The following is a 23,710-nucleotide window of genomic DNA, read 5'->3' on the forward strand; positions in this document are numbered from 1 at the left end:
TTTCCCATGGAATCCAGGGCCATCCCCAGCCATCCTGATCCACATCTGGAGGAGGAGAAAGTGAGGCTGGTGCCTTAACACAGCCCCCCTCACTCAAATCCAATTCGTGGCTTGTCATGGCATCACCCCCAATGTCATGGACTTCTTCCAGAATGAAGGACAAAGAACAGCTACCACAACCACAACCACAACAACCTCATATGTAAAATATAGGAGTTGAACTAGATCACCTCCACAGGTCCTTCTATCTCTAAATCTGTGATCCTACTGCTCAAAGGCAGGACTTTATTTTTTAATAAATTCTTATAAAGCATCTTCTATGAGCTAGACCCTTTAAATTATCTCATTTGATCCTTGTTTCTTCTGAGGTGTTGTTATTATGATCCCCATGTTTTTCCAACTCTTAAGGCTGGCTCTCTATCCAATATAACACAATGCTTCTCCAGGACAGATGAAGAAGAGATTCAAAGGCAGGTATCCAAGATGGGGAAGAGAACAGGAATTATGTTGTAATTCATGATGTTAATCTAGCCAGGAAAAGAGAAGACTCAGCTGCCTCCAATATTTGAAGGATAGGAGAAGTGATATTGGACCCCAAATGGGGAATTTGGGAAAATTTTGGGGGGGGATTTGTGGAGATGTGGACTTCTGGGGTTGTAAGAATAAACTTCTCAATGATGATGCTCAGTCATGTCTGATTCTCTGTGCCCCCATTTTTGGGGTTTTCTTGGCAAAGGTACTGGAGTGGTTTGCCATTTCCTTCATCAGATTGTTCATTGTACAGATGAGAAAGCTGAGGCAAATAGGGTTAAGTGACTTGCCCAGGGTCACACAGCTAGTAAGTATCTGATGTCAGATTTCAACTCAGGTCTTCCTGATTCCTAGTTACCATTCTGAAGGTTGGCAGGAGTCCTGATTTTCTTTTCTATGGCAAAAGGATAACCATACCAGCTTTACCTGCTTGCCAGGGTTGCTTGTTAAGCTTGAGGTGTTAGAGAAATGCAAATAGTTATTTCATACTTTGGGATTCATGGTAGAACAGGAATATTGCCAAGTGTGACCTCCCTTGTGAGAGGGACCCTTTGAATGGAGCAGAAGGAAGATGGAGGAGGTTGATGATGCTAAGTGGCCCTAGCCCCCTGCTGCTCTCTCTCCTCTTTTCCTCAGCAAACATAGGACTCCCAAATACACCTTTTCTCCACTCATATAGTACCCACTGGAGTTTAGACTCTCCTCATCCCTCCCCTTGACTAATGGTCTCCTTGCCTCATGTCTCTTCTCTACTCCAGTCCATTGTCATCTTGACTGCCATTTTTTCTAAAATCTAGGTCCTTCCCCCTCTACTCCCACCCAGTCTCTACTCAAGGAGCTCCAAAGATTCCCTGTGTCATCCAGAATATAGTAGAAAATCTTCTGTTGGCCTTTAAGCTCTTCCTAACCTGATCCTTGCCTACCTTGACAGCCTTCCTACACCTTTTTACCTCTCCACACACTGACCCTCCAACCATAACAATCTCCTTCTAGGTGTTCCTACCCAAGCCTGGACATTTTCCCTGGTGCACCTTTCCATCTCATCTCCACCACCTGGCTTCCTTCAAGGCTTAGCTCCAATGTTGCTTTCCACAAGCCTTGGCTGGTCCCCCAGGACCGGGAAGGAACTGTCTGCCCCTTCCAGACTGCCTTCAATAATCTGCATGTTTTCTTTTTTTAATTTAAGGCAATGGGATTAAGTGACTTGTCCAATGTCACACAGCTAGCTAATTATAAAGTATCTGAAGTCGAATTTGAACTCAGGTCCTCCTGACTCCGGGGCCAGTGCTTTATCCACTGCTCCACCTAGCTGCCCCCTCTGCATATGTTTTGTATGGGCCCAGATCTTTGCATTGCTGCTTTTATTACAATGGATTTTCCTTGAAAGTAGGAACTTTAACCCCCCCAAAAAAAACCCCTTTAGTTATATCCTTAGGACTTAGCACAAGCATAAGCTGGACACTTAGTAAATGCTCATTTTTGTTTTGTTGACATTTCCTGTTATTATTATTATTGATGAGTTTAGACATTCTGTGTTCTAACAGTTTTTTCCTCTTTGACTTACTGGTTCTATGGCTCTACCCATATCTGACATTCTGTACTCTAACGGTCCTCCCGTTTCTGACATTCTAAGATTCTTCTTAGTTCAGTCATGCTTTTGTTCCAGCTTTGAAATTTTGTATTCTAAGCCCCCTTCCCTTCCCTTCCCCCAGTCCCCTCCAAGTTTTGACATTGTGTTCCAAGTGTTCTCCTAGTTCTGATGTTCTATGTTCTACGGTTCCTTCCAGCTTCAAAATTCTGTGCTCTAAGGGCCCTCTAAGGCTCCTTCCAGTTCTAACATTCTGATCTAAGAGCTCTTCCAGTTTGACATTCTGTTCTAAGATTCCTCTCAGCTTTGAAATTCTATGTTCTAAAGGTCTCCCAGCTGACATTCTGTGTTCTAAGGTAGAGACCAGCTCCTATACTGTGTTCTTAAGCCCCTGACATCTCTGACATTCGCAGGTGATGCTTCCATTTTCCTCTACCCTGGTCAAAATATCTGGGGACACTTTGTTTAGTTCTCAGTGCCTTATTTTAGAAAAGATATAGAACCATCTCAGGAGACTGATCAGGATGATGGGTAGATTGTAGACTCAGGCAAGCAGTAGAACTGGGGACCAACAGAATAAGGACTGGGGAATGTCCTTAAACTTGGATGTGAGGAGGCTGGGTGGAACATGGAAACTGACTTCCTCTAGTTATGGGTCTGCCATGGACATGAGGAATGACTTGGTATATTTTAATGCTAGAGGGCACAACTAGGACCTTCAAGCTAAAGTTATAGGGAAGTAAAATCATCCATAAAAGAGCTTGCCCAAAGTAGAGTTGACTACCTTGGGGGGCAGTATTGACAATTGAACTTTGAAGACTTTTTGAGGGGTTGTTGCTGCTGCCATTAAGAATTATTGCTGAGGCATAACTTGCTGTCAGTGACTTCCGAGATTATATAAATGATTAGGAAGGGCATTGGAGGTAAATATAATAAAGCATCTACCTTTAGACTAGGAGAAATGATTTATGGATTGGCTGTTGTTTTGAATTATTTAAAAGCTTCCAAAATATGGCCCTCCCTTATCTTTCCAGGCTTGTTTCCCATTATTTACCTTAATACACTCTTTGTTCCTGTTAGAGTGGACTGCTAGCTCTTCCTCCTACATTATACTTTCTCTCACCTTGTGTCCCTTTATATTAATGGTTCTCTTTATCTGGATACACCTCTGAGTCATGAAATTCTTCCAAGCTCAGCTTAGATGCTAACTCTCACATGTGGTCTTTTCTGACCCTCTTCAATGCCCCATCCCCAAGTTATTAGCATTCTCTTTTTGAAGTTATGTTGTACTACATCATACTGGTTTTGTATTTATTCACTGGTGTACTTATGTTATATTGTCCCAGGAAAAATACTTTTGGGGCCAGGAATGATGCTTTTTTTGACTTTGTATCACTGGGGCTAGCAGGATGCATTGGATATAGTAGTGCTAAATAAATGTTGATTGAATTATATTCCTGGTCATAGGGGTGTGTGGGTGCATGTGTGTGTGTGTATAGGAGCTTACTAACCTGGCCTTCCTTCCCCTGCCTGGAACCATAGCCCATTAGACATGAGAATGGCAACATTAAGGCCAACTGGTGCTGACTGGCACTCTCTCTTTGGGCCCCATTGAAGGAGATAAAGGGAGAAAGAAGCTGGAGCCCCAGAAATCAGTCTTTGACTAGTCATTGGTGATACCCTTTCCCTGAGCTGGCCAATGCCAGGTTGGTCACTGAGGGCAAGTGTCAAAGGAATAGCTGCTGGGTCTATCTTGTGAATGACTGAGGGAAGCCCCAAACCCCACCAGAAGTCTCTTAAGGGTGGCTCTTGCTATGTTGGACAAAATGTCTTCGTGGGAATGCCAGTGAATGTAAACCCAGAAGAATGGGAGCTCATCTGGGATAGGTATTCCATGGACAAGTCATCTCTGAGTCTGTTTTATTGTTTGTAAAGTGGGGATGATAATACTTACCTGGGAGTGAGGGATAGGCTGGGGTTAACAACCCAATTTTTTTTAGCCACCTGCTTCCTTCCTCCACACCTTTGCTCATGTTGTCCCATAAGCCAAGAATGCCCTCCTTCCCTTTATTAGACCATTAGATTTCTATCAGTGAAAATCCAAATCAAATGCTACCCCCTTCAAGAAGCCTTTCTCTGATTTCTGTTTCTTCTTGGGCTTAATAGAGTATGTTTGCCCCCCTTCAGAAGGTACAATATTGTGTATGAAAGGAAAGGTTGGATCCCCAATATTCAGTATGGTGTCTAACTCATAGGAAGCATGTAATGAATAATTATTGATTGAATTGTGTTTTGGTCAGATCTGCCTATTAGACTGTGAGCTCCATGAGGGCAGAGACTATGGCTTAGTTCAATTATGTATTTTTCTCAGCACAGGGAGCCTATTAGGTATTTGTTGAATCAAACCCAAGTGAGTCACCTGCAAACGGGAGTGGTGGGGTTTCTCTGGGAAGGTAGGCTAAACCCCTGGGCCCAGCTAACCCAACCCAAGGACCCTGGACAATCCCCACGGTACAGTTGGCACTTACACAGAACAGGGGTCCAACATGTAACTAACGTGTTTATTCCAGTACCATTCACTATACTTGATCGTTCCATTGAAACATCTGCATTTGCTCCTCCTGGGAGGGACTGAGACACAGAAACACCTGTGTTCTGACCCCTCCACCAAGGACAGCCCCCTTGGCCAAGCCATTGTCTCCTGGCCAACAGTCCGGTCTGAGAACTGGGAGAGACAACAGATCTTCCCAGAGAAAGAAGTGGCCCATTACCTGCAGTCTCTGAGGGGCAGGGAAAATCATTTCATGGGCTTTCACAGTGAATGATTCAGGTCCTGGCCTCTGACACAGTATGGTCCAAACTCCTAGGGCGCTTTCTCTTGGGGCCCTCTGCTATACTAAACTAGGTCTGCTCCTCTCAGAGCAGAAAAGGACAATGCTGGTGGCACTGAAGGACCTTTTCTCTTTGGGGGCTGGTCCGAGAACACTGAATATTGGATTAGTGACTATGTTTTGCTTGTCAGTCCCGGGTACTTCTTGCTTTCCTATTCTCACTCCATTTTCTAATTTCCAAATAGGTGGGGCTGGCATTGACCTAACTTCTTTTTCCTATCCATGGGCAAGAGCTGTAACTTTGGGGAGCAGTGTTTCCCCTCTCCAATCCATGCCTACTTGTCTGTATGTCTGTCTGTCTGCCTCCCCACAAGTCCTGCTCGGCCCTGGAGTGGCCTTTGCTTTGGTGAGAGGGGGCGACAGGGTGGATGGGAACCCTTCGGGGTAGGGGAAATCATATGTTAAAAAAATCAGGAAATGGGCATATAAAATCTTGCCCTTGGTATATTGCCTAGTCAATAAGTGTAAATGTCCTCCTGCCAGGAGAAGGACCGAGTCCTTAAAAGATAGGAAACGTCAAAGTGTTACTTCATTGTCATTTAAAAAAAAACCCCAACAAAACAACCCCAACCCCACAAAATTGGTGTAAACAAACCAAGCAACAGGACAAATCTTCCCCGATGGCAATCATAGCCAACGCTTTAGCACCAGTCACCGATCTGCTTGCTCCTGGGCTTTGGGAGAGCCCAAAGAGAAGGAAGAGGTCATTGGCACATGGTGAAGACCCAACTCCAAATTTTGTGCATGTGATATGTATGAGAAGGTGGTGCCACTGTAACGTGTACGGAGATGTCCAGGCAAAGGTGGCTCTCACAAAAGATGTCTTTTGTAAGAATTGGGCCATTGCTTGTGGATGGGTGTCCTCCCCTTCATGTGGGGAGAGGAGGGTTGTGCCCATCAGCCCCCTGCAAAAACAAACAAAAAGTCTCTCTTGTTTTTTTCTCTTCTGTTTTCCTTTTCAGTTTGTTAAAATCTTCAAATCTGAAGAATTCATCAGTTTGAATTGGGGCAGGTCCATTCTGGGGGAATGGTTCCTCAGGCCCCCTGGGCCACCTGCCCACTTCAGTGTCCCCGAGGGGAAACTGAGGCCTCAGGGAGGACTGGCTGTCAGGTGATGCTAAGGATAGCAGCCTTCCGAGGGAAAAGAGAAGGAGGGTGAGTCTTTCCCCTCTTCACGTTCATCTTCCTGAAGGCACCCCTCTCCTTCTGGTCTTGGTCAAGCAGTTTAGGGATCATTCTCTTTCTTAGAGGGAGACGAAGAAACGGCTTTTGGTCTCAGACTGGAAAAAAATCTAAATGAGCCCTTTTCAAGACGGTCACTGCTATTCTTCATTCATTATTTGTCCTTTAAAAATAGTTTTCCATATGGTTTTCCCCCAAATATTTTTTCCCCATTCCCTTTTTGCTTTCTATTTTTTTCTCCCATTGCTTAAATTGTTGGCGTTTCTGATGACTTCTCTCTGCTGGAGTGGTTCCACCTGTTTGCCACTGTCCTCAGAGCAGGTGGGAGACTCTGTGATTGGACATAGGACGCTCAAAAACTGGGACCGGGGCACACAGAGGCAAAGGGGAGCAGGGCCGTGAGGAAGAGGACAGCGAAAGTGGGATGAAGGTCAAACTTCCACCGACTGGATCTGGTTCATTTGCGCTCGCATCACCTGAATACTGTTCAGAATTTTCTTTTGATGACCCGCTAGAGTGACGCCCACACGAAGAATGTCCCTTTGAGGAAGAAACACAAATACATATGTGTTGGATAAAGGAGTCAGAAAGTTAAAATGTGACAGCTCACCTTACTTTTTTAATTTTTAAATTTTATTTATTTCTCTATCTTTTGTTTTTTTGCTAGGCAATGGGGTTAAGTGACTTGCCCAAAGTCACACAGCTAGGTAATTATTAACTGTCTGAGGCCAGATTTGAACTCAGGCTGGTGCTCTGTCCACTATGCAACCCATCTTAGAAGGAAGACTTTCCTCTTCTTCGCTCTCCCCTCTGTTTTGTCCTCACTCTGGATGTAGCCTTATAGTAGTCTCTACTTGCTCTAAATTCATAGTCCTTCTTCTCTATACTTTTAACTTGGCCATTAATCATGTCTGAACTTGTGGAAAAGAGGGAAGAACTCAGATTGTAAATAATCATGGCAGAACCTGGCCCTGGGTTCTGCTGCCTCATGCAAGGTCATCTGTGTCTGAGGGGGTGTTCCCTCTACAGAAGGAGCCAATAAAAGGGGGGGGGAAGAATCAAGCTTCTCAGGGAATCCCTACCTTGCACCTGAGCTAGATTCCCCCCAAATGATCAAGCAGCCCAAGTTCAAAGACCTCCAACCTTCTGAGAAAGTCCATTTGGCTTGGAGAGTTCTTCTTAAAGCTTTCTCTCTGCACTGCCTGTTCTGCACTGCTTCTAGTTATGCCCTCTAGGGGGTCAAGTGAGATTAACACTGTGCCATCTTTATCTACTCCAAAATACCTGAAGACAGTTCTCATGTCCCTCCCAAGTCTTCTCTCTCCAAGACTAAATACTGCCACTCCTTCCACTTGAGCCCTTTTTTATGGTCTGATCTCCAGGTCCCTCATCAGCCTGATCATCAATTTTTGGAGTCTTCTAATTTAAAGCTTTATTTTTGTTCCTGTTGCCTTGGGTTTCAGTCATGACCAACTCTTTGTGATACCATTTGGGGTTTTCTTGGAAAAGATACTCAAGTGGCTTGTCATTTCCTTCTCCAGTTCATTTTACAGATGTGGAAACTGAGGCAAACAAGGTGATGTGACTTGCTCAGGGTCACACAGTGTTCTACAGTCAGATATGAACTCAGAAGTCTTCCTGACTCCAAGTCTGGCACTCTATGTACTATGGTACCACTGCTCTTCAGGATCTGTACAATAGTAGAAATTTTCATTCCATGCCTTAGGTGGAGAAACACTTTGTTCTTGTGTTGTGGTTGGGTGGCTTGCATTCTTGCTGGGCCCCCAGACCCACTTCTGACCCCTACTAGCTGTGACTTATCTGTAAAATAAGAATAATAATGCCAGAGAGTAGCTGAATGACAAAGTGAATAGAACATGGGCCTGGAGTTGGGAAGACTTGAGTTCAAATCCAGTCTCAGACACTAGCTATGTGACCCTGGCTGAGTCACTTTACCCTCACTCAGTCTCACTTTCCTCATCTGTAAAATGGGGTTAATAATAGTTCTTACCATTCAGGATTGGAGTATATTTGTAAAATACTTTGCAGACTTAAAGCATTACATAAATGCTGGCTATCATGATGATTGTTTATTTATAATTGTTATAATACTTGTTATTGTAATATAATGCAATATAACATATAAAAATAATAATATATAATATGATATAATATTATAATAACCACTTACTGCTTTACAATTTCTAAGCAACTTCTGTTTGGTAAAATGGTAGGGGTTTCAATGTTATCTAACATTTGTGCTCATGTTTGATTCCTTCCCTGGTTATGTCTGAGCTCCCTAATGAGCCACAGAGGGAAAGGACTAGGGCTTCTACATTTTTGTACCCCCTACCTTCTGGCCCATGGTGGGTGTTTCATAAATATTTGCCAATTCCATTGCATTGATTGTTTGACGGTGATTTCCTCTGGGGCCTATGACTTACTTTTTACATTGTGCCTGGGCTGTCAGGTTGGGGTGGGATTAGGGGGAGCTGAGGCAGACAGCTTGCCTAGGGCACAACATCTGGAGAGGTGCGACAGGATCACTTTTTAATAAGACTTTTTCCTAATTCCTTTAATACCAAGAAATGTTGCTCTCTATGACTTAGGTGTATTGATTTTGCAATCTGTCAGATTGTATAGGTTCCGGCTGGGACTTGGTGCCTTCGATGGCTAGTCATAACCAATTTGCATTCCTTGCCTTGGGTGGAGAGAAACCTTATTTTTTGTGTTGTGGTTGGATGGCCTGTGCCCCTGGTGAACCTCCAGACCCTGAAACTGCTTCCCCCTGCTTCCCAGGTCCCCCAAGCTCCCTCTCATACCTTCCCCTTTTCTGGATGAGCTTCCTCAACCTCCCATAAGTACCCCTTAAGCAGCTCTGGGGACCTGGAGATCTCACCTCTCTCTCCACCTGCATTGTAGGTGAGGAGAGTAACTGCCTCATCAGACACTCTGTGGCACAGGTGAGCTCCTGGGGCCAGATCTCCTCACAGTCAATTTCCCTTTGTGATCTAACCATGTTTCTAGTTCATTCCTACAACCCATAGACAGACAGACAGACAGAGATCCCCACTTCTAGCTAACACAGAAAGGATGAAGGCCCTGTGGTTGAATTTGAGGAAAAGATCCAAGAGGGAATCACAGAAATCCTCATGCAAGGTAATGATGGCAAGGAAGCCAGAGCCTTGCCTGGTCAGTGTCCAGCCTCCCCATACTACTTCTTACTTATTTTACATCTAGTCAGCAAACGTATAGAGGTGATCTCCCCTGATAGAATGGGGGGGACAGCAGTGTTTTTTTCAATTTAGTTTTTGTATTCCCAGTTCCTGGGCACCCTCTTTGCTGAATGGGAAGCTGCTCTAAGCTACTAGTCTCACCTGGTCTGCCACCCAACAATGCTTGGCTAGGCAATCAGTGAGAGTTTGGCCCTCTTCCATTACTCCTCCCTCCAGGGTCAGCCTTGGTCATGGTCATCTTCCCCTTTGCTGGCTGACAGGCTCCTCCCTTTGCTAGTGGGGAGGGCAGGCTACGTGGCTAGGCTTGGATGGTCTTTCTGATAGAGGAGGGCTTAGACCTAGGAGGGAACTGGCAAGGAACATGATTGCAGTGTTCAGCGGGGGAATCACCAAGGGCCATCCGGGAAGGCCCACCACTTACTCCATCATCATCTGGGAGACGACATCGAAGGACGTGAAGCCGGCGTTGGCAAAGCTCTCCTTGTACTGGCCCATCTTGATAGCCTCTAGCCATTCATCCACTGTGTTAAAGCTGGTGTAGTCAGGGACGGTGCGGTCCAGCAAAGGGAGGTTGATCCTAGTAAAGGTCCGAAAAAGTCAGTGCAAGCCTCATGGGTGAATACATGCATGTATAATATGTGCACAGGTCTCTCTGTGTATATTGATGTATATGGGCATTGTGTATTTATGTTGCAGGGGCTACAGGTCAGGGGGTCATAGAGGGGGCTGGACAAGTACCTGAATAGCGATTTAAATAGAAAAGAAAGCTCCAAAACACCAACAACTAAGATGTATGTGTGTCTGTGTGTGTGTGTGTGTGTGTGTGTGTGTGTGTGTGTGTGTGTGAGTGTGTGTGTGTGTGTGTATGTATGTATGTGTGTGTGTGTAAAAGAGATAGGCCAAAGGGAAAGGGTTGGGTCAACCCTTTTCCAACAGAGAAATGAGGCTCTGGGTAGAGTGGAAAGAGTGAGGGATTTGAAGAAAAAATTTAACTTCTGTGTCTTTCTTTGACCTTAGGCAGGGGGCTCACTGTTTCTGGCCTAGTGTTCTCTGCAGAGTCACATAACCTGGCTGCCAGGGTAGTGATGGATAAGGCGGAAAAAAGAAAGTTGGGTGGGGCAATGAGTGTGTGTGTGGGTTAGGCTTGGAGTCAGGAGGACCTAATTTGAATCCTGCCTCAGACAGTTACTAGTTGTGTGACCCTGGGTAAGTCACTTAAAACTCTCTAAGCCTTCATGTAAAAAATGAGGAGTCACAGCCATTATTTCACAGGGTTGTTGTAAGGACCAAGTGATGTACTGATGCTCAACCCCGTGGGAAGTATCTGGAGTGCATGGATCACGGAGCCCTCATTGGACACCTTTGAAGAGCTGGACCCTTCTTGGGCTCCAGAACTGGGCTGAAGTGAATAGTGCAATTCTCAGCTGGACACTCCCTTCCCTTCTCTCTCTCCATGGTCAGGAAAGAACTGGGGGGGGACTTTCACTGGCCTAGGCTGGTTGATGTTGCTTTCAGTTCAGAAGACTCAATAGACAGCTGTAAGCAAGGGGACAGGACAGAATGGTTTGGAATCAAAATCGGAAAGAACCTTAGAAGAGAATGCTAGAAACAATCTTAAACCAGAGGATGTCTGAATGGAAGGGTCCATGGGCCATAGAATGCCAGAGCTAAACACTTAGAACATAGAGGTAGAAAGAATCTGAGAAGACTCAATGTGAGAGCTTGGAAGGAATCTGTAGACACAGAAAATTAGGTTTGGGCAGGATCTTAGAACATAAAATATCAGATCCAGGAGAGATCTTTGAACCCAGAACATCACACCTGGGAGGGCCCTTAAAACAGAGAATGGCAGAGCTGGGAGGGTCTTTAGAACTGAGAATGTTAGAGCTGGGAGGAGTCTTAGAATACATAATGTCAGAGATGGGAGGGCCCTTAAAACAGAAAATGTCAGAACTGGGAGGGGTCTTAGAACATAGAATGTTAGAGTTAGAAGAAAAATTTCAAGGTCTTCTGACTCAATTCTCCCATTTTACAGACAAGGAAATGGAAGTCAGGAGAGGAAGAATCTAGTTACAGTCTAGCCCCTTGTTTGAAGCTTGTCCTGTCTCTCCCATATCCTCAGCCCATCTGATCTTTGACCTTATGTGCCAGGGAATATTCCAATTCTCCAAGAGTTTTAGGAAATCCTTTCTCCATATCAGAGACATCAACCTGGAATCTGTACATTTTCAGTTTTCAGTATCTGGAAATCTATACTACATATAGCTGGAGATTTGCATATCTAAATATCTCCATATTTAGATAGATAATCTATAATTGGATTCATCTGGAGTCCTATATATTTTATTCATTAAAAAATATAATTCTAAGAAGGTATCCTTAGGATTTTTCTTATCACAAGGCCCAAAGGGTCTGGGACACAAACATGGTAAGGGACCCTTGTGCTGCCCTGGGCTGAAATAGGCCCAAGGCGAGGCATAGGAGCCATACCCAGAGGAGAGTGGTGCCATGGCTTTGAGGCTATTGGGGTTTCGAATCATTTTGTCCAGTGTGTTCACAATCTGCCCAAACTTAGGTCGATGGTTCCGGTCCTTCTGCCAACAATCCAACATGAGCTGGTGCAAGGCGTTGGGGCAGTCCATGGGAGGGGGTAGGCGATAGTCTTGCTCTATGGCATTAATTACCTGAAAGAAAAAAAAATGAGAACAGTGATAGTGATTATCACAATAATCTCTTATATAGTTAAGGTACCTTACAGCACTTCCTCACAACAGTCTCATCAGGTGGATCATACAAGTATTTCTACAGAAGGAGAAACTGAGACCAGGTGAGAAGTGACTTGCTCAAGGTCCCAGAGCAGAAATGGTACCTAAACTCAATTTCTTCTGACTCCAAGTCTGATGCTCTTTCCATAATATCAAAATAACAGAAGTAGTAGATAGAACAGCAATGATGAATCAACCAACAATTATTTATTAATCATTTACTTTGTGCAGGTAAGGGGGATATGAAGACAAAAATGATACAAGTTTTTGACCTCAAGGTTAGTTTTTTTGGGATAGGGAATACAGCATATATCCAGATAAGTATCAATAATAATTGATTATTACCAGGCCCATTCTAGTTTCTAGAATAGCATTTAAACTTCTTGGCCTGCCATTTAAGGATCCCACAATTATTTCTTATTTTTTCTTGTCCACTTATATATAGATCAAAGTTGGAAGGGACAACAAAGGACTTCTTAATCTTCCCCCTCATTTTACAGATGAGGAAACCATGACCAAAGAGGTCAAAGGATTTGTCCAAGGTCATATGAGCTAAGTAAGGGGCAGTTGGGACCTTCTTTCAAAGTGTCTCTATTGGATTTCCCCTTCCTGTTAAGTGTTTTTCCCACTTTAAAAACTCTAGGGTGCTCAATCCAGTCTCTCCTTTGGTCTCCTCACTCCACTCCCTACCTTATATTTTACTCATACTCTCACTATCATGAGGGCAAGAACTCCTTCCTTTTTGTCTCTGAAACAGTGTCTGGCCCATAATAGGTCTTTAATATTGATTGATTGGATGCAAAACTCCTAAAACACTGTCTTGGGAAAAGTAGCTGCTTAATATATGCATTGAAATTCCATTGTTGACTTGATTTGCTAGGACCAAAAAATCCAGTCCCTGTTGGCTATTCATTTTCTTAGTCAAGGATGTGTTAATGGCTCCCAGTCTTGCTACAAAAAAAAAATAATTCTTACTTTTTTGATTTCTGGGGCCATCTACAATCAGACTTCATTGGATCTCTTCAATCTTACTTCCCACTGCTCTCCAGCAATCCCCCCTCACTCAAGGCAGGCTAGGCCCCTGGTGACCCTATAGTTTATTTCCCATTCATGTTGCTGCCTTCCAATATTCCCCTTAACCTTAGAGCCTTCTTCTGAGACTACTCCTAATTCATCCTGTGTCTGTTTTACTTGTACATAGTCTTGACTCCCTAACACGATATTTAGAGATAGTAGGGTACAGTGGAGAATACATTAGACTTGGACCTGGGGTTGAATCCTACCTCTGCTATTTGCTATATGTGGGATCTTGGGCAAGTCAGATCCTAGACACAGCCTCAGTTTTCTTCTCTGTAAAATAGGAGATTTGATCCAGATGGGTATCTAAGGTCCCTTCCAAGTCTATGTTTATGAGCCTATAAGCTTCTTGAGGACAAAGTCTGGACGATATATTACTTCTACCTATGCCAGCAATGATGCAGCAGGTCCTTGCTAAATATCTGAGCATCATCTGATCAGCTGAAAGGTTGGTCCAAATCCTCACTCTCTGGGGCTCTGCCATTTAAGGTAGAAGAGACCAGTTAGTGCAGACATTATTAAACAATTTGTGGGCAGAGTCCTGGAAATAGTCCGCATCTGGTAGACACCTGTTAGGGGGTTGAGGCCAGGGGGGGCTTTCAACAGGTATCATCTCCCACCCTGTGGTATCTGGATCAGCCCCATGACTTTGGTCTCCTCCGGTCCTCTGAGAAATAAATGCAGTTAGAAAAAAAAATGTGGGCTCCTTCTGTTGGGTGTTTTGGCAAAGGAACTTGCTTATTTCAAAGATTCTGTTTCTGTTCCCTTGAAAACTTACGTCCTGATTGGTCATGTCCCAGTACGGTCTCTCTCCGTAGGACATCACTTCCCACATGACTATTCCGTAACTCCACACATCACTGGCAGATGTGAACTTCCTGTATTGGATGGCTTCTGGAGCTGTCCAGCGTATTGGGATCTTCCCACCCTGGGGAGAGAAAGAAGGAATCACGGATGTCCAGATTTTTAGTCAGAAGGGATCTCAGTGGCTTTCTAGACCAAATAATAAAAAAAAATAATGTATTATACACTAATATACTATATAACATTATGTAACTGAAGTGTGGCCAACCTCTGTTTGAAAACCCCAGCAAGGGAGAACCCACTATTCCCCACTATCTCATTTTACTTCTGGCAACTCTCAAGATTAGGAAATTTTTCCCGACTTCAAGCCTAAGTTAGCTTCCTTATAGCTTTCACTCATTGTTCCTGAATCTGCCTCCTGGGGCCAGACAGGCCTCATATATCCTTCTTCCTTCCACATGACAGCCTTTCAAATATTTGAAAACAGCTCTTATTTCTCCCCTGAGTCTTCTCTTCTCCCAACATTCCCAGTTCCTTTAAGCCATTTTCTTACTGCACAATGGTTTCACCATTCCATTTGACCTATTGGGGATAAATTCCTGCTTTAGTAGGTTGAGGAAGGGCCAGGAAAGACTACAGGGTTCTGAGGAACCTTCCCTGGGCTTATTAAAAAAAAAATCATCTCTCTTTTTCTGGATACCATATTTCTCTTAATTCAGGTCAAGAGTATATTGACTTAATATTATTTATATATTATATTATTATTGAACTTGCAATCTACAAAACATAAACATATTCTCTATTCTCCTTTAGATATAGTTGATTTTTTAAAAAACTAAAGCTTAGGCTTTAATTTTTATCCCTGTTAAATTTTATCTTATTAGAGTCACTCCATTTTTTTTTCTATTATCTTAAGAACTTTATATATCTCATTTCTGGCAGTGTTTTTCAAACAGCAGATGCTTAGTAAATGTTTAATGGATTGAGTGGAATCCTTCATATGGTTAGTTCTATTTGGACTTTTAATTTAATAAACATACTATCCATATATTCATTCAAGTCACTGATAAAAATATTACCATTTCACAATGGAGGGCACTGGGTATATGTTCTAATGGTCTTTGTTTTAAGGTCCCTTCAAGCTTTGATTTTCAATGTTCTAAGGATATATATATATATAGCTCAAATAATCTAGTTTCTTTAGTCTCCCAGCAAGGACATTCTATGTTCTAAAGTGCCTTCCATCATGGATATTCTCTGTTATAACGTCTAGCCCAGGATGGTCATTCTCTGTGCTAAGTTCTACATTCTATGTTCTAGGTTCATTTGCAGCTCTGAAATTTCAGAGTCTAAGATCAGCTTCAGTTCCACCCATTAACAACAGTCTTTGATTCTTCAATCTGTGTTGCAAAATTTTCAGCTGTATTCAGGGACTAGGAGACTTTGTAACCTTAGGACCTTTTGAGTCATCATAGAGATGTTTTCTGAGGGTCATGAATAGGACTCAAACATGTTTGTCTGCTATTTTGGGCCCAATCTTTCTTTGTATGCCCACAGGAATTATAGTTGACTTTCACCTCCATCCTGCACATTGGAAGATCATCTGTTAGAAATCTATAGGGGGAAGCCCTCCTGAGGCTTATGGAATAATGGGAGACTTGGTCCAGTGGGTTTTTTCCCTGCCTCCCTAGTATTGTTGCCACAGACTTTGATAGTTTGTATATCCTCTTCAAATGACTTCCTTTTTTCCTTGCATTAATTACCAGGGCACTTGTGTAGGTGGGGTCTGAGGTGTCATCTTCCAGGAAACGGGAGAGGCCAAAGTCCGACACCTTGCAGACCAAGTTACTGTTGACGAGAATATTTCGGGCAGCCAAGTCTCGATGCACATAGTTCATGTCTGCCAGGTATTTCATGCCTGCAGCAATGCCCCGAAGCATACCCACTAGTTGGATGACTGTGAATTGCCCATCATTTTGCTTTAGAAGAAACCAGAGACAAAAGCAGAATGAGAAAGGTATTATTAATCATGGACAATAGGTCAAGATTCATAGAATCTCATTGATAGAAGAGACCTTCTGGAGATATGGCTAGTTCAACCCATTCCTGAAGCAGGAGCTCCCTTCTAGAACATTGTCAATAACATGCAGCCTCTGCTTGCAGGAAACACAATACCAATGCAATCCACTCAACTATTGATGATGTTTGTCCTTTCTTCTAGAAGAAGACTATGATATCAAGGATGATGCCATAACAAGCATGTGAATTAAATTTGAATAAGGGGGCAAGGTTGTGCTAAGTCACCAGCCTCACTTTCTCCTCCAGAGTCATCTGGGTCTAGTGACCAGATAGGAATCAGGGTGACTGGAGATGTCCCTGGATGTGAGGCAATCAGGATTAAGTGACTTGCCCAAGGCCAGGTAGTTAAGTGTCTGAGGGTGCATTTGAATTCAGGTCCTCCTGACTCCAGGGCTGACTGGCCTCAAACTGAGTAAGTCTGCTTTGTTATTCCCTCCTCCACACCCTAGCATCCTCCCACTAGTCTACAGTCAGTACAATAAAATCCTCCCAGATCTTCCTGCAGAGATGACTATCTCCACAGGTCTTTCTCCATCACATCTTGTAACAACACTTAAACACTGCTGAGGTTGTTACTTACCTTCTTTAAATATATTCTACAGTTCTGACATCCTGTGTTCTAAGGACCCTCCCAGATCTGACATCTTGGGTTCTAAGGACTCTCCCTGCTCTGACATTCCATCTTCTAAGAGCCCTCCAGCTCTGACATCCTGTGTTCTAAGGACCCTCCCAGCTCTGATATCCTGTGTTCTAAGGACCCTCCCAGCTCTGACATCCTGTGTTCTAAGGACCCTCCCAGATCTGATATCCTATGTTCTAAGGACCCTTCCCAGCTCTGACATCTTGGGTTCTAAGGACTCTCCCTGCTCTGACATCCTGTGTTCTAAGGACCCTCCCAGCTCTGAGATCCTATGTTCTAAGGACCCTCCCAGCTCTAACATCCTGGTTCTAAGGACCCTCCCAGCTCTGACATTATGTGCTCTAAGGGCTCTTCCAGCTCTTCCCATCCCTTGCTAGAACCCTATTAGAATGTAACTTCCTAGATGCAAGTACTTCTTTATTCTAGTTTGCTGATGTTCAATCATTTTGGTCACATTCAACTCTTTGTGACTGTATTTGAGGTTTTCTTGGCAAAGAGAGTTTGCCATTTCCTTCTCCAGCTCATTTTACAGAGGAGGAAACTGAGGCAAACAGGGTGAAGTGTCTTGCCCAGGGCCACACAGTTAATATCTGTAGACTTCCAGACTCTGGGTCTGATGCTGTCCTCCAAGCCACTATCTGCCCTTCTAGTAAAATGAAATAACTGAGCAATTCCAATGTACCATTGTTCCTGGGTGTGCCTGGTTATTCTCAGTGACTTCACTCCACATCCAGGTAACTATTTTGGACCAAAATGCCTCCCCTTTTCCCCACTCCCCTAAGAATTGTGTTCTATCTCACATTAGGAGGTGAGCCCCTTGAAGGCTGAGGCTGACTTTGCTTATTTATTTGAGACAGAGGAAATAGGCCCAGAGAAGTGTAAGGGACTTTCTGTAAGAGACATCTATTAGGAGTCCAAGTTCTTTTGCTTATTTTTTTTTCTTACCACAAATTTTCAGTCTGACTCCTGTTTCAGTACCCACTATAGCCAGAGCCAGGAATATCTAGAGGGGCACCTGGAGTTTTGCCTTGGGGTCTTCACATTGGGGGCTCCAGGTCCTCTAACATGTGGTTTTCTTCAGTACAGAAACAAAGGAATTTAGCATCTAGTGGGTGAGGATAATTAGTGAAAATAGCAGGCGATCAGACCTGTGCATGGTAAATAATCTGGGAGCCACCTGCTAATTAATTCTCTTTCTTGCTCAAATGAATTTATCTTAATTGCTCCTGGTATTATTTTCTCTGCATGAATTACAAAGTTGGTTTGAGGATAGTTTGATGCCCAGAGCATTTGTTGTGCCACTTGCCCAGGGGCCAAAATAGCTGGTAATGGTTCTGTTCTCTAGGGCCCTCCTGTTAGCTCTCTTCCCCTGGAAAATTAGCGTCTTCAATGACCTTCAGACAAACCATATGGGCCCACTGCTTGGCTTACATCCTTTCCTCTAGTTTGCAAAACTCTGTTTCTGTTCACTTAGCTTGATCCTATCTGTTCTTCAAGGGTCTATCTCCTGGAGGAAGTTTACTTTGATGACTCTCATCCAAAGGGATCTTTTTCTTTTTTTAAAATCCTGCTATATTGATATCACAATGAAATTTAGTTTACACTGTCACAATTAGTGGCTGTTACTTAACCTTTCTATGTGTGATATTCTGTATTCTAAGACCTCCCCCCCCACCAGTTCTGACATCCTGTGTTCTAAGGACCCTCTTATCTCTTACATCTTGTATTCTAAGGAACCCCCCAGCTCTGACATTCTGTATTCTATGGACTCTCTTGGCTCTGATATCCTGTGTTCTAAGAACCCATCCAGCTCTGACATCCTGTGTTCTAAGGGCCCTCTTAGCTCTGACATTCTATATTCTAAGGACCCTCCCAACTCTGACATTCTGTGTTCTAAGGGCCTGAAATCCTGTGTTCTAAGGGCCATCCCAGCTCTGACATCCTGTGTTCTAAGGACCTCCCAGCTCTGACATCCTTTGTTCTAGGACCCTTCTCAGATTTGACATTCTGGGTTCTAAGACTTCCTACCTCTGATATTCTATATTCTAAAGTATCTTCTTGCTCTAAAGCTTCATGTGCTAAGAGTCTAAATTATTTAAGCTCTCTTTTGATAAAATATGAAGGAATTTTAGCTGTATGTCATAGTAGAAAAATGCTCATAAGCTACCTTCAGTTAGAAATAACACCTCTGACACCCCTTCCCCACCATTTCCTGACACTCATAGTCAGTGGAATAAGCAGGGTCAGGAAGTCAGAGACCCTGAGTATTTTTTTTTTTTTTTTTTGCAAAGCAATGGGGTTAAGTGTCTTGTTCAAAGTCACATAACTAAGTAATTATTGTCTGAGGTCAAATTTGAACTCAGGTCCTTTGATTCCAGGGCTGGAACTCTATTTACTGTACCATCTAACTGTCCCCTGCCCCTGAATATTTCTAACAAGGTTGTGAAGCAGTGACTGAATATTCTCTATTTCCTTTCAAGGTAGAACAGAGATGGAGGATATTAGTGTAAAACAGTGAGGAGAAAAAAAGGATTAGAAGATTGACCTGGCTTCATCAAAACTGATAGAATGTGAGTTAGTATACATTTATGGTGTCCAAGAATTTCTGTCAGCATTAGGGATGATTTGCACATGAATACTCAGAGGCATGGGTATGCCCCTAGGGTGAGCTTTGATCTGTGGCAAAATAGGAATAGCTAGTATTAAAATGTTACTTGGCATCCCTCAGGTCAGAATGAATACATCTTGATCTGACCATTGGAGAGATGATAACGCCCATTAGATGGTGCAGTGGATAGGACACTGGGACTGGAGTCACAAAGACTCTTCTTTCTGAGTTCAAATACGGCCTTTGACACTTGCTAGTTGTGTGACTCTGGGCAAGCCAATTAAACCGATTTGCCACAGGTTCCTCATCTGTAAAATGAGCCAGAGAAGGAAATGGCAAATGACTCTAGTCTCTGTGCCATAAAAACCCCAAATGGCATCATGACAACTGAACAACAATGACAATAATCTGGAAGGTAATGTTTTGACTTACATATGATAAAAAAGTGTTTTGTCTGTGAGATAGCATGAATATAAGTAGGTTTGGGGTACCCCTTTTGCTTTGACATTCTATGTTCTAGTCTTCAATGGTTCTTTACCTCATTGATTTCTCTTTCCCCTTTCCACTTCATTCCCTTTCTCTCTCCTCCTTTACTTCCCTTTAGTCCCTCACCCTCTTCAACCTTCTCTTACCCGGAGGAAGGAATCCAAAGAACCATTCTCCATGAACTCAGTGATGATCATGACTGGTGTGCTCTTGGTGACTACACCTTCTAGGTGGATGACATTGGGATGGTCAAATTGGCCCATGATGCTGGCCTCGCTCAGAAAGTCCCGGCGTTGCTTCTCTGTATAACCTGACTTGAGGGTCTTGATAGCCACAAAAATCTCTCTTTTGCCTGGCAGCTTCAGGTGACCACTGCAGACTTCACCAAATTCTCCTGGGATGGGCAGACAAAAAGGGAGAGCAGATCACTCACAGGATGGCAGTTCTGCTTTAGTTCCCTCTTCCATGTCATCTCCACTCACTGGGGTCTACAGAAATTGTTGCTTTTCCATCCCAAAGACCAACCCACTCTTCTCAGACACAGGGCCCTAATCATGATCCCTTCTATCTAGAGTAACCAGATCTCCAGAGAAGGCAGATAAGAAGTGCTGTGACAAATTGCCTCCTCATCAATATGACCAAGATGAGAAATAGATGTCTTGAGCCTCGACCCCCTGGGGGGAGGGGGTCCAGGGCAGTCCTTCCTCCCACCCTGAGACTTCCACATCTGCAATGGATGCTCCCAGCAACTGGGGGGATCCCGGAGGGCAGAGGCCACGGTGCCGGGAGGACCCCCGCCCACCTACCTGCTCCAATCACCTGCTCAATTTTGACACAAGAGATGTCAATTTCCTTGGCAAACTCTCGCACGGCTTCATTGGGGTCCTCATAGGTGAAGGGGTCAATGTAGATTTTCATACCTGGAGTCACTGGGGGGGATGAGATCAGGGCTCAGTCACACTAAACTGTGGACACTGACAGACGAATGGACAGACAGACAGACAGCTGGGAAGGGGCACTCAGCTGCAGGCAGCCACTCCTGGGCAGGGCAAAGCCATTCCTGAATATCCTCCCAATGGTGGCCTATGCAAATTGGCCAGGAGCAGTGGCACCTCCCAGAACAAGATAGTGAGTGGGGGTGACGAGGAAGTGGGGAATCTAAAAGGAAGAGGGTGCCTTAAAGAGAAAAGGCCACAAACAGCAAAGAGTGTGCAAAAGGATTTAGTTCTACAAATGACCTTAGAACTCATCTCATACCATCCCTTCATTTTGCAGAGAGGGAACCATAGGTTGGAGAATTTCACACAGCTAATAAATGATGAAGCCAGAATTCCCACCTATGTTGTCTGAGGTTCCAAACCTAGGCCCTTCCCATGGTACCACACTGCCTTCTTTTGACCTCAGAAACCTGTGCTTGCAAGAGTGGCTGTTTTCAAGGTCCAGCTTGAGTTTCATTATGTCTTCTCTGATTTTTTTAAAATTTTATTTATTTAAGGCAATGGGATTAATTAAGTGACTTGCCCAAGGTCACCCAGCTAGGTAATTATGAAATGTCTGAGGCCAGAGTTGAATTCAGATCTTCTTGACTCCAGGGCCAGTGCTCACTGCACTACCTTGCTGCCCTTCTCACTTGCACTCTTTTTTGTTTGTTTTGTTTTTTTAGATTTTTCAAGGCAATGGGGTTAAGTGGCTTGCCCAAGGCCACGCGGCTAGGTAATTATTAAGTGTCTGAGGTCGGATTTGAACCCAGGTACTCCTGACTCCAAGGCCGGTGCTCTATCCACTGCACCACCTAGCTGCCCCTACGCCACCTAGCTGCCCCTACTCCCTTGCACTCTTTACTTCATTTATTGTTCTTTACTGCTATCACATATTGCCTCACTTTAAGTCCCTGTGTGAGTACTTAGTTCTTAGTAGATTATATAGGGGGCTGTGCCTCACTCTATATTCATAACTACTATAAGCTCTATCCCTAAAAACAAGATGACTTTGAAAAATAACTATTGAAAAAACCAATTTTTTTTAAAAAAAATCAATGAATAAAGTATTATATCAACTGTGAAAATGATTTCCCCACAATATTTTTCACTTCAAATAAAGATATTTCCTTCTTCATCCCTGGTCATATCCCTTATCTGCATCCAAATCTTCTGGGGCTCATTACTAATCCACTGAATCAGCTTGATACCTCTGAGGTCCCTTCCAAGTCTATAGCTGTGGTCATTGATCACACTCCTGGGGTCTGACCTCCAATGCCACTGTGCATCAACCTACCTTTTCAGTTTTATTTCACATTAGGGTCTTAGAGTTAAAGCTGGGAGGGATCTTAGTGCTCTAGTCTCAGTCTTCTTTCACAGATGAGAAAGATCAGTCTCAGAGAGAGGAAGTAACTTGTCCACAGTCACACACATAATAAAGATTCGAATCTAGGACCTCTGCCTCCAAGCACTTTCCATTAAATCTCCAATCTATGAACTTCTCTTTGAGTCTTCCATAACTATAGCCAAATTGGGTAATTCTACTCACTACTCCAAACCCAAACATGTCTTATTTTTCTTGCTTTGGTTCAAGATCTCTCCACCTAAATGGACAGGTATGGTGGCTAGAGGATTGGATCTGGAGTCAGGAAGACATGAGTTCAAATTCCTCCTCAGACACTAGTTGGGTGACCCTGGACAAGCCATTTAATGCCATTTGCCTCAGTTTCCTCTTTTGTAAAATGAGCTGGAGAAGGAAATGACCAACCACTCCTGTATCTGTGCCAAGAAAATCCCAAATGGGAATATGGAGAATTGGATACAAGTGAACAACAACAAACTTAACTAAACAATTACAACTGACAATATAATGCTTGAAAGTTTGCAAAGTGATCATCACAAAGACCCAAAGGCCCTGTGAGGTAAGTAGTGCAATACTAATTGATCCCTTTTCCAAATGGAGATTCTGAAGGTCATAGAGGTTCAATGACTTGCCCAAGGTCACATAGCCAGTATGTAAGGCAGGGTTTGAACTCAGATTTTTCTTGACTCCAGGTCTACCAATCACAATACATAGCTTGCTCTATTTGAGACAAATAACAGAACCAGCCTTCAAATCCAGGGCTTTGATTGTAGACTTCAGAGTTAGAAAGGACCTTAGAGATCATCTTGTTTCACTCTTACATTTTACAAAGGGGAAAAACAGATTTTGTGAAGGAAAATAACTTGCTTACATAATTTGCAAGTAGCAGCCAGGGTTTGAACCTGGGACTTTGCCCCTTCTGGATTGTAAAGTACTCAGAGAAATGGGAAGCCTGTTTCTGAATTGTCCTCTGGAGATCCTTGAGGTTTGGCTGGTCGGTGACTTAGCTCACTCTCATTGCTCTGATTGGCTGTAAAATGGCAGCAATTCCTTTTAGAACCCAGCCCTTGGATCTGGGGTCGCCTGCATTCATGGTCAGGAAGCAAATGGAGACTCCCCTTGGAATAGGCAGTCAACCTGGTTTCTCCCTTCCAGAATTAGCCTAGCTAGACACTGGTGTCAGTTCCCTGGGAAAAAAAAAATTCCCTTTTCTTCTCTAGGTTCTTAGTCTTAGAAGATTTGCAGCTTTCCCTCTTTGCAAAGGCCTGCGGCTTACCTGCCTGTATCCAGCTCCAAGACTTTGATCTTCTCTCCCAGCAGAACAGGGGAAAAATCTCTCATTTTAATTGCCAGCCGGGGCCAGGAGCTTGGTGGGTCAGAGCTTGGTGCTAACGAGGCCCAGTTTCTAAACTCAATCCCCACAAGGGCTAGTTAGTGCTATATGAGAAACAGTCTCTTCCCTAGTCGCATGCCCTGCCCCTGC

The 23,710-nt window shown here is 43.6% G+C and overlaps 1 protein-coding gene across 1 annotated transcript in view; it reads right to left on the minus strand.

The window, feature by feature from the left end:
• Positions 1-4,633: 4,633 nt before the first annotated feature.
• EPHB2 (EPH receptor B2) overlaps positions 4,634-23,710 on the minus strand; it is a 267,723-nt gene continuing 248,646 nt past the window's right edge. Inside the window, exons 10-16 of the mRNA XM_074218177.1 lie at positions 20,694-20,816; positions 20,034-20,281; positions 15,838-16,053; positions 14,049-14,198; positions 11,919-12,112; positions 9,850-10,005; positions 4,634-6,732 (exon numbers count right to left, since the gene is read on the minus strand). Coding sequence (XP_074074278.1) covers positions 6,624-6,732; positions 9,850-10,005; positions 11,919-12,112; positions 14,049-14,198; positions 15,838-16,053; positions 20,034-20,281; positions 20,694-20,816 — 1,196 coding nt within the window. The 3' untranslated portion in view covers positions 4,634-6,623. The remainder of the gene's footprint in view (positions 6,733-9,849; positions 10,006-11,918; positions 12,113-14,048; positions 14,199-15,837; positions 16,054-20,033; positions 20,282-20,693; positions 20,817-23,710) is intronic.

The sequence above is a fragment of the Macrotis lagotis genome, chromosome 1, assembly GCF_037893015.1.
Source record: "Macrotis lagotis isolate mMagLag1 chromosome 1, bilby.v1.9.chrom.fasta, whole genome shotgun sequence".
NCBI lineage: Eukaryota > Metazoa > Chordata > Mammalia > Peramelemorphia > Peramelidae > Macrotis > Macrotis lagotis.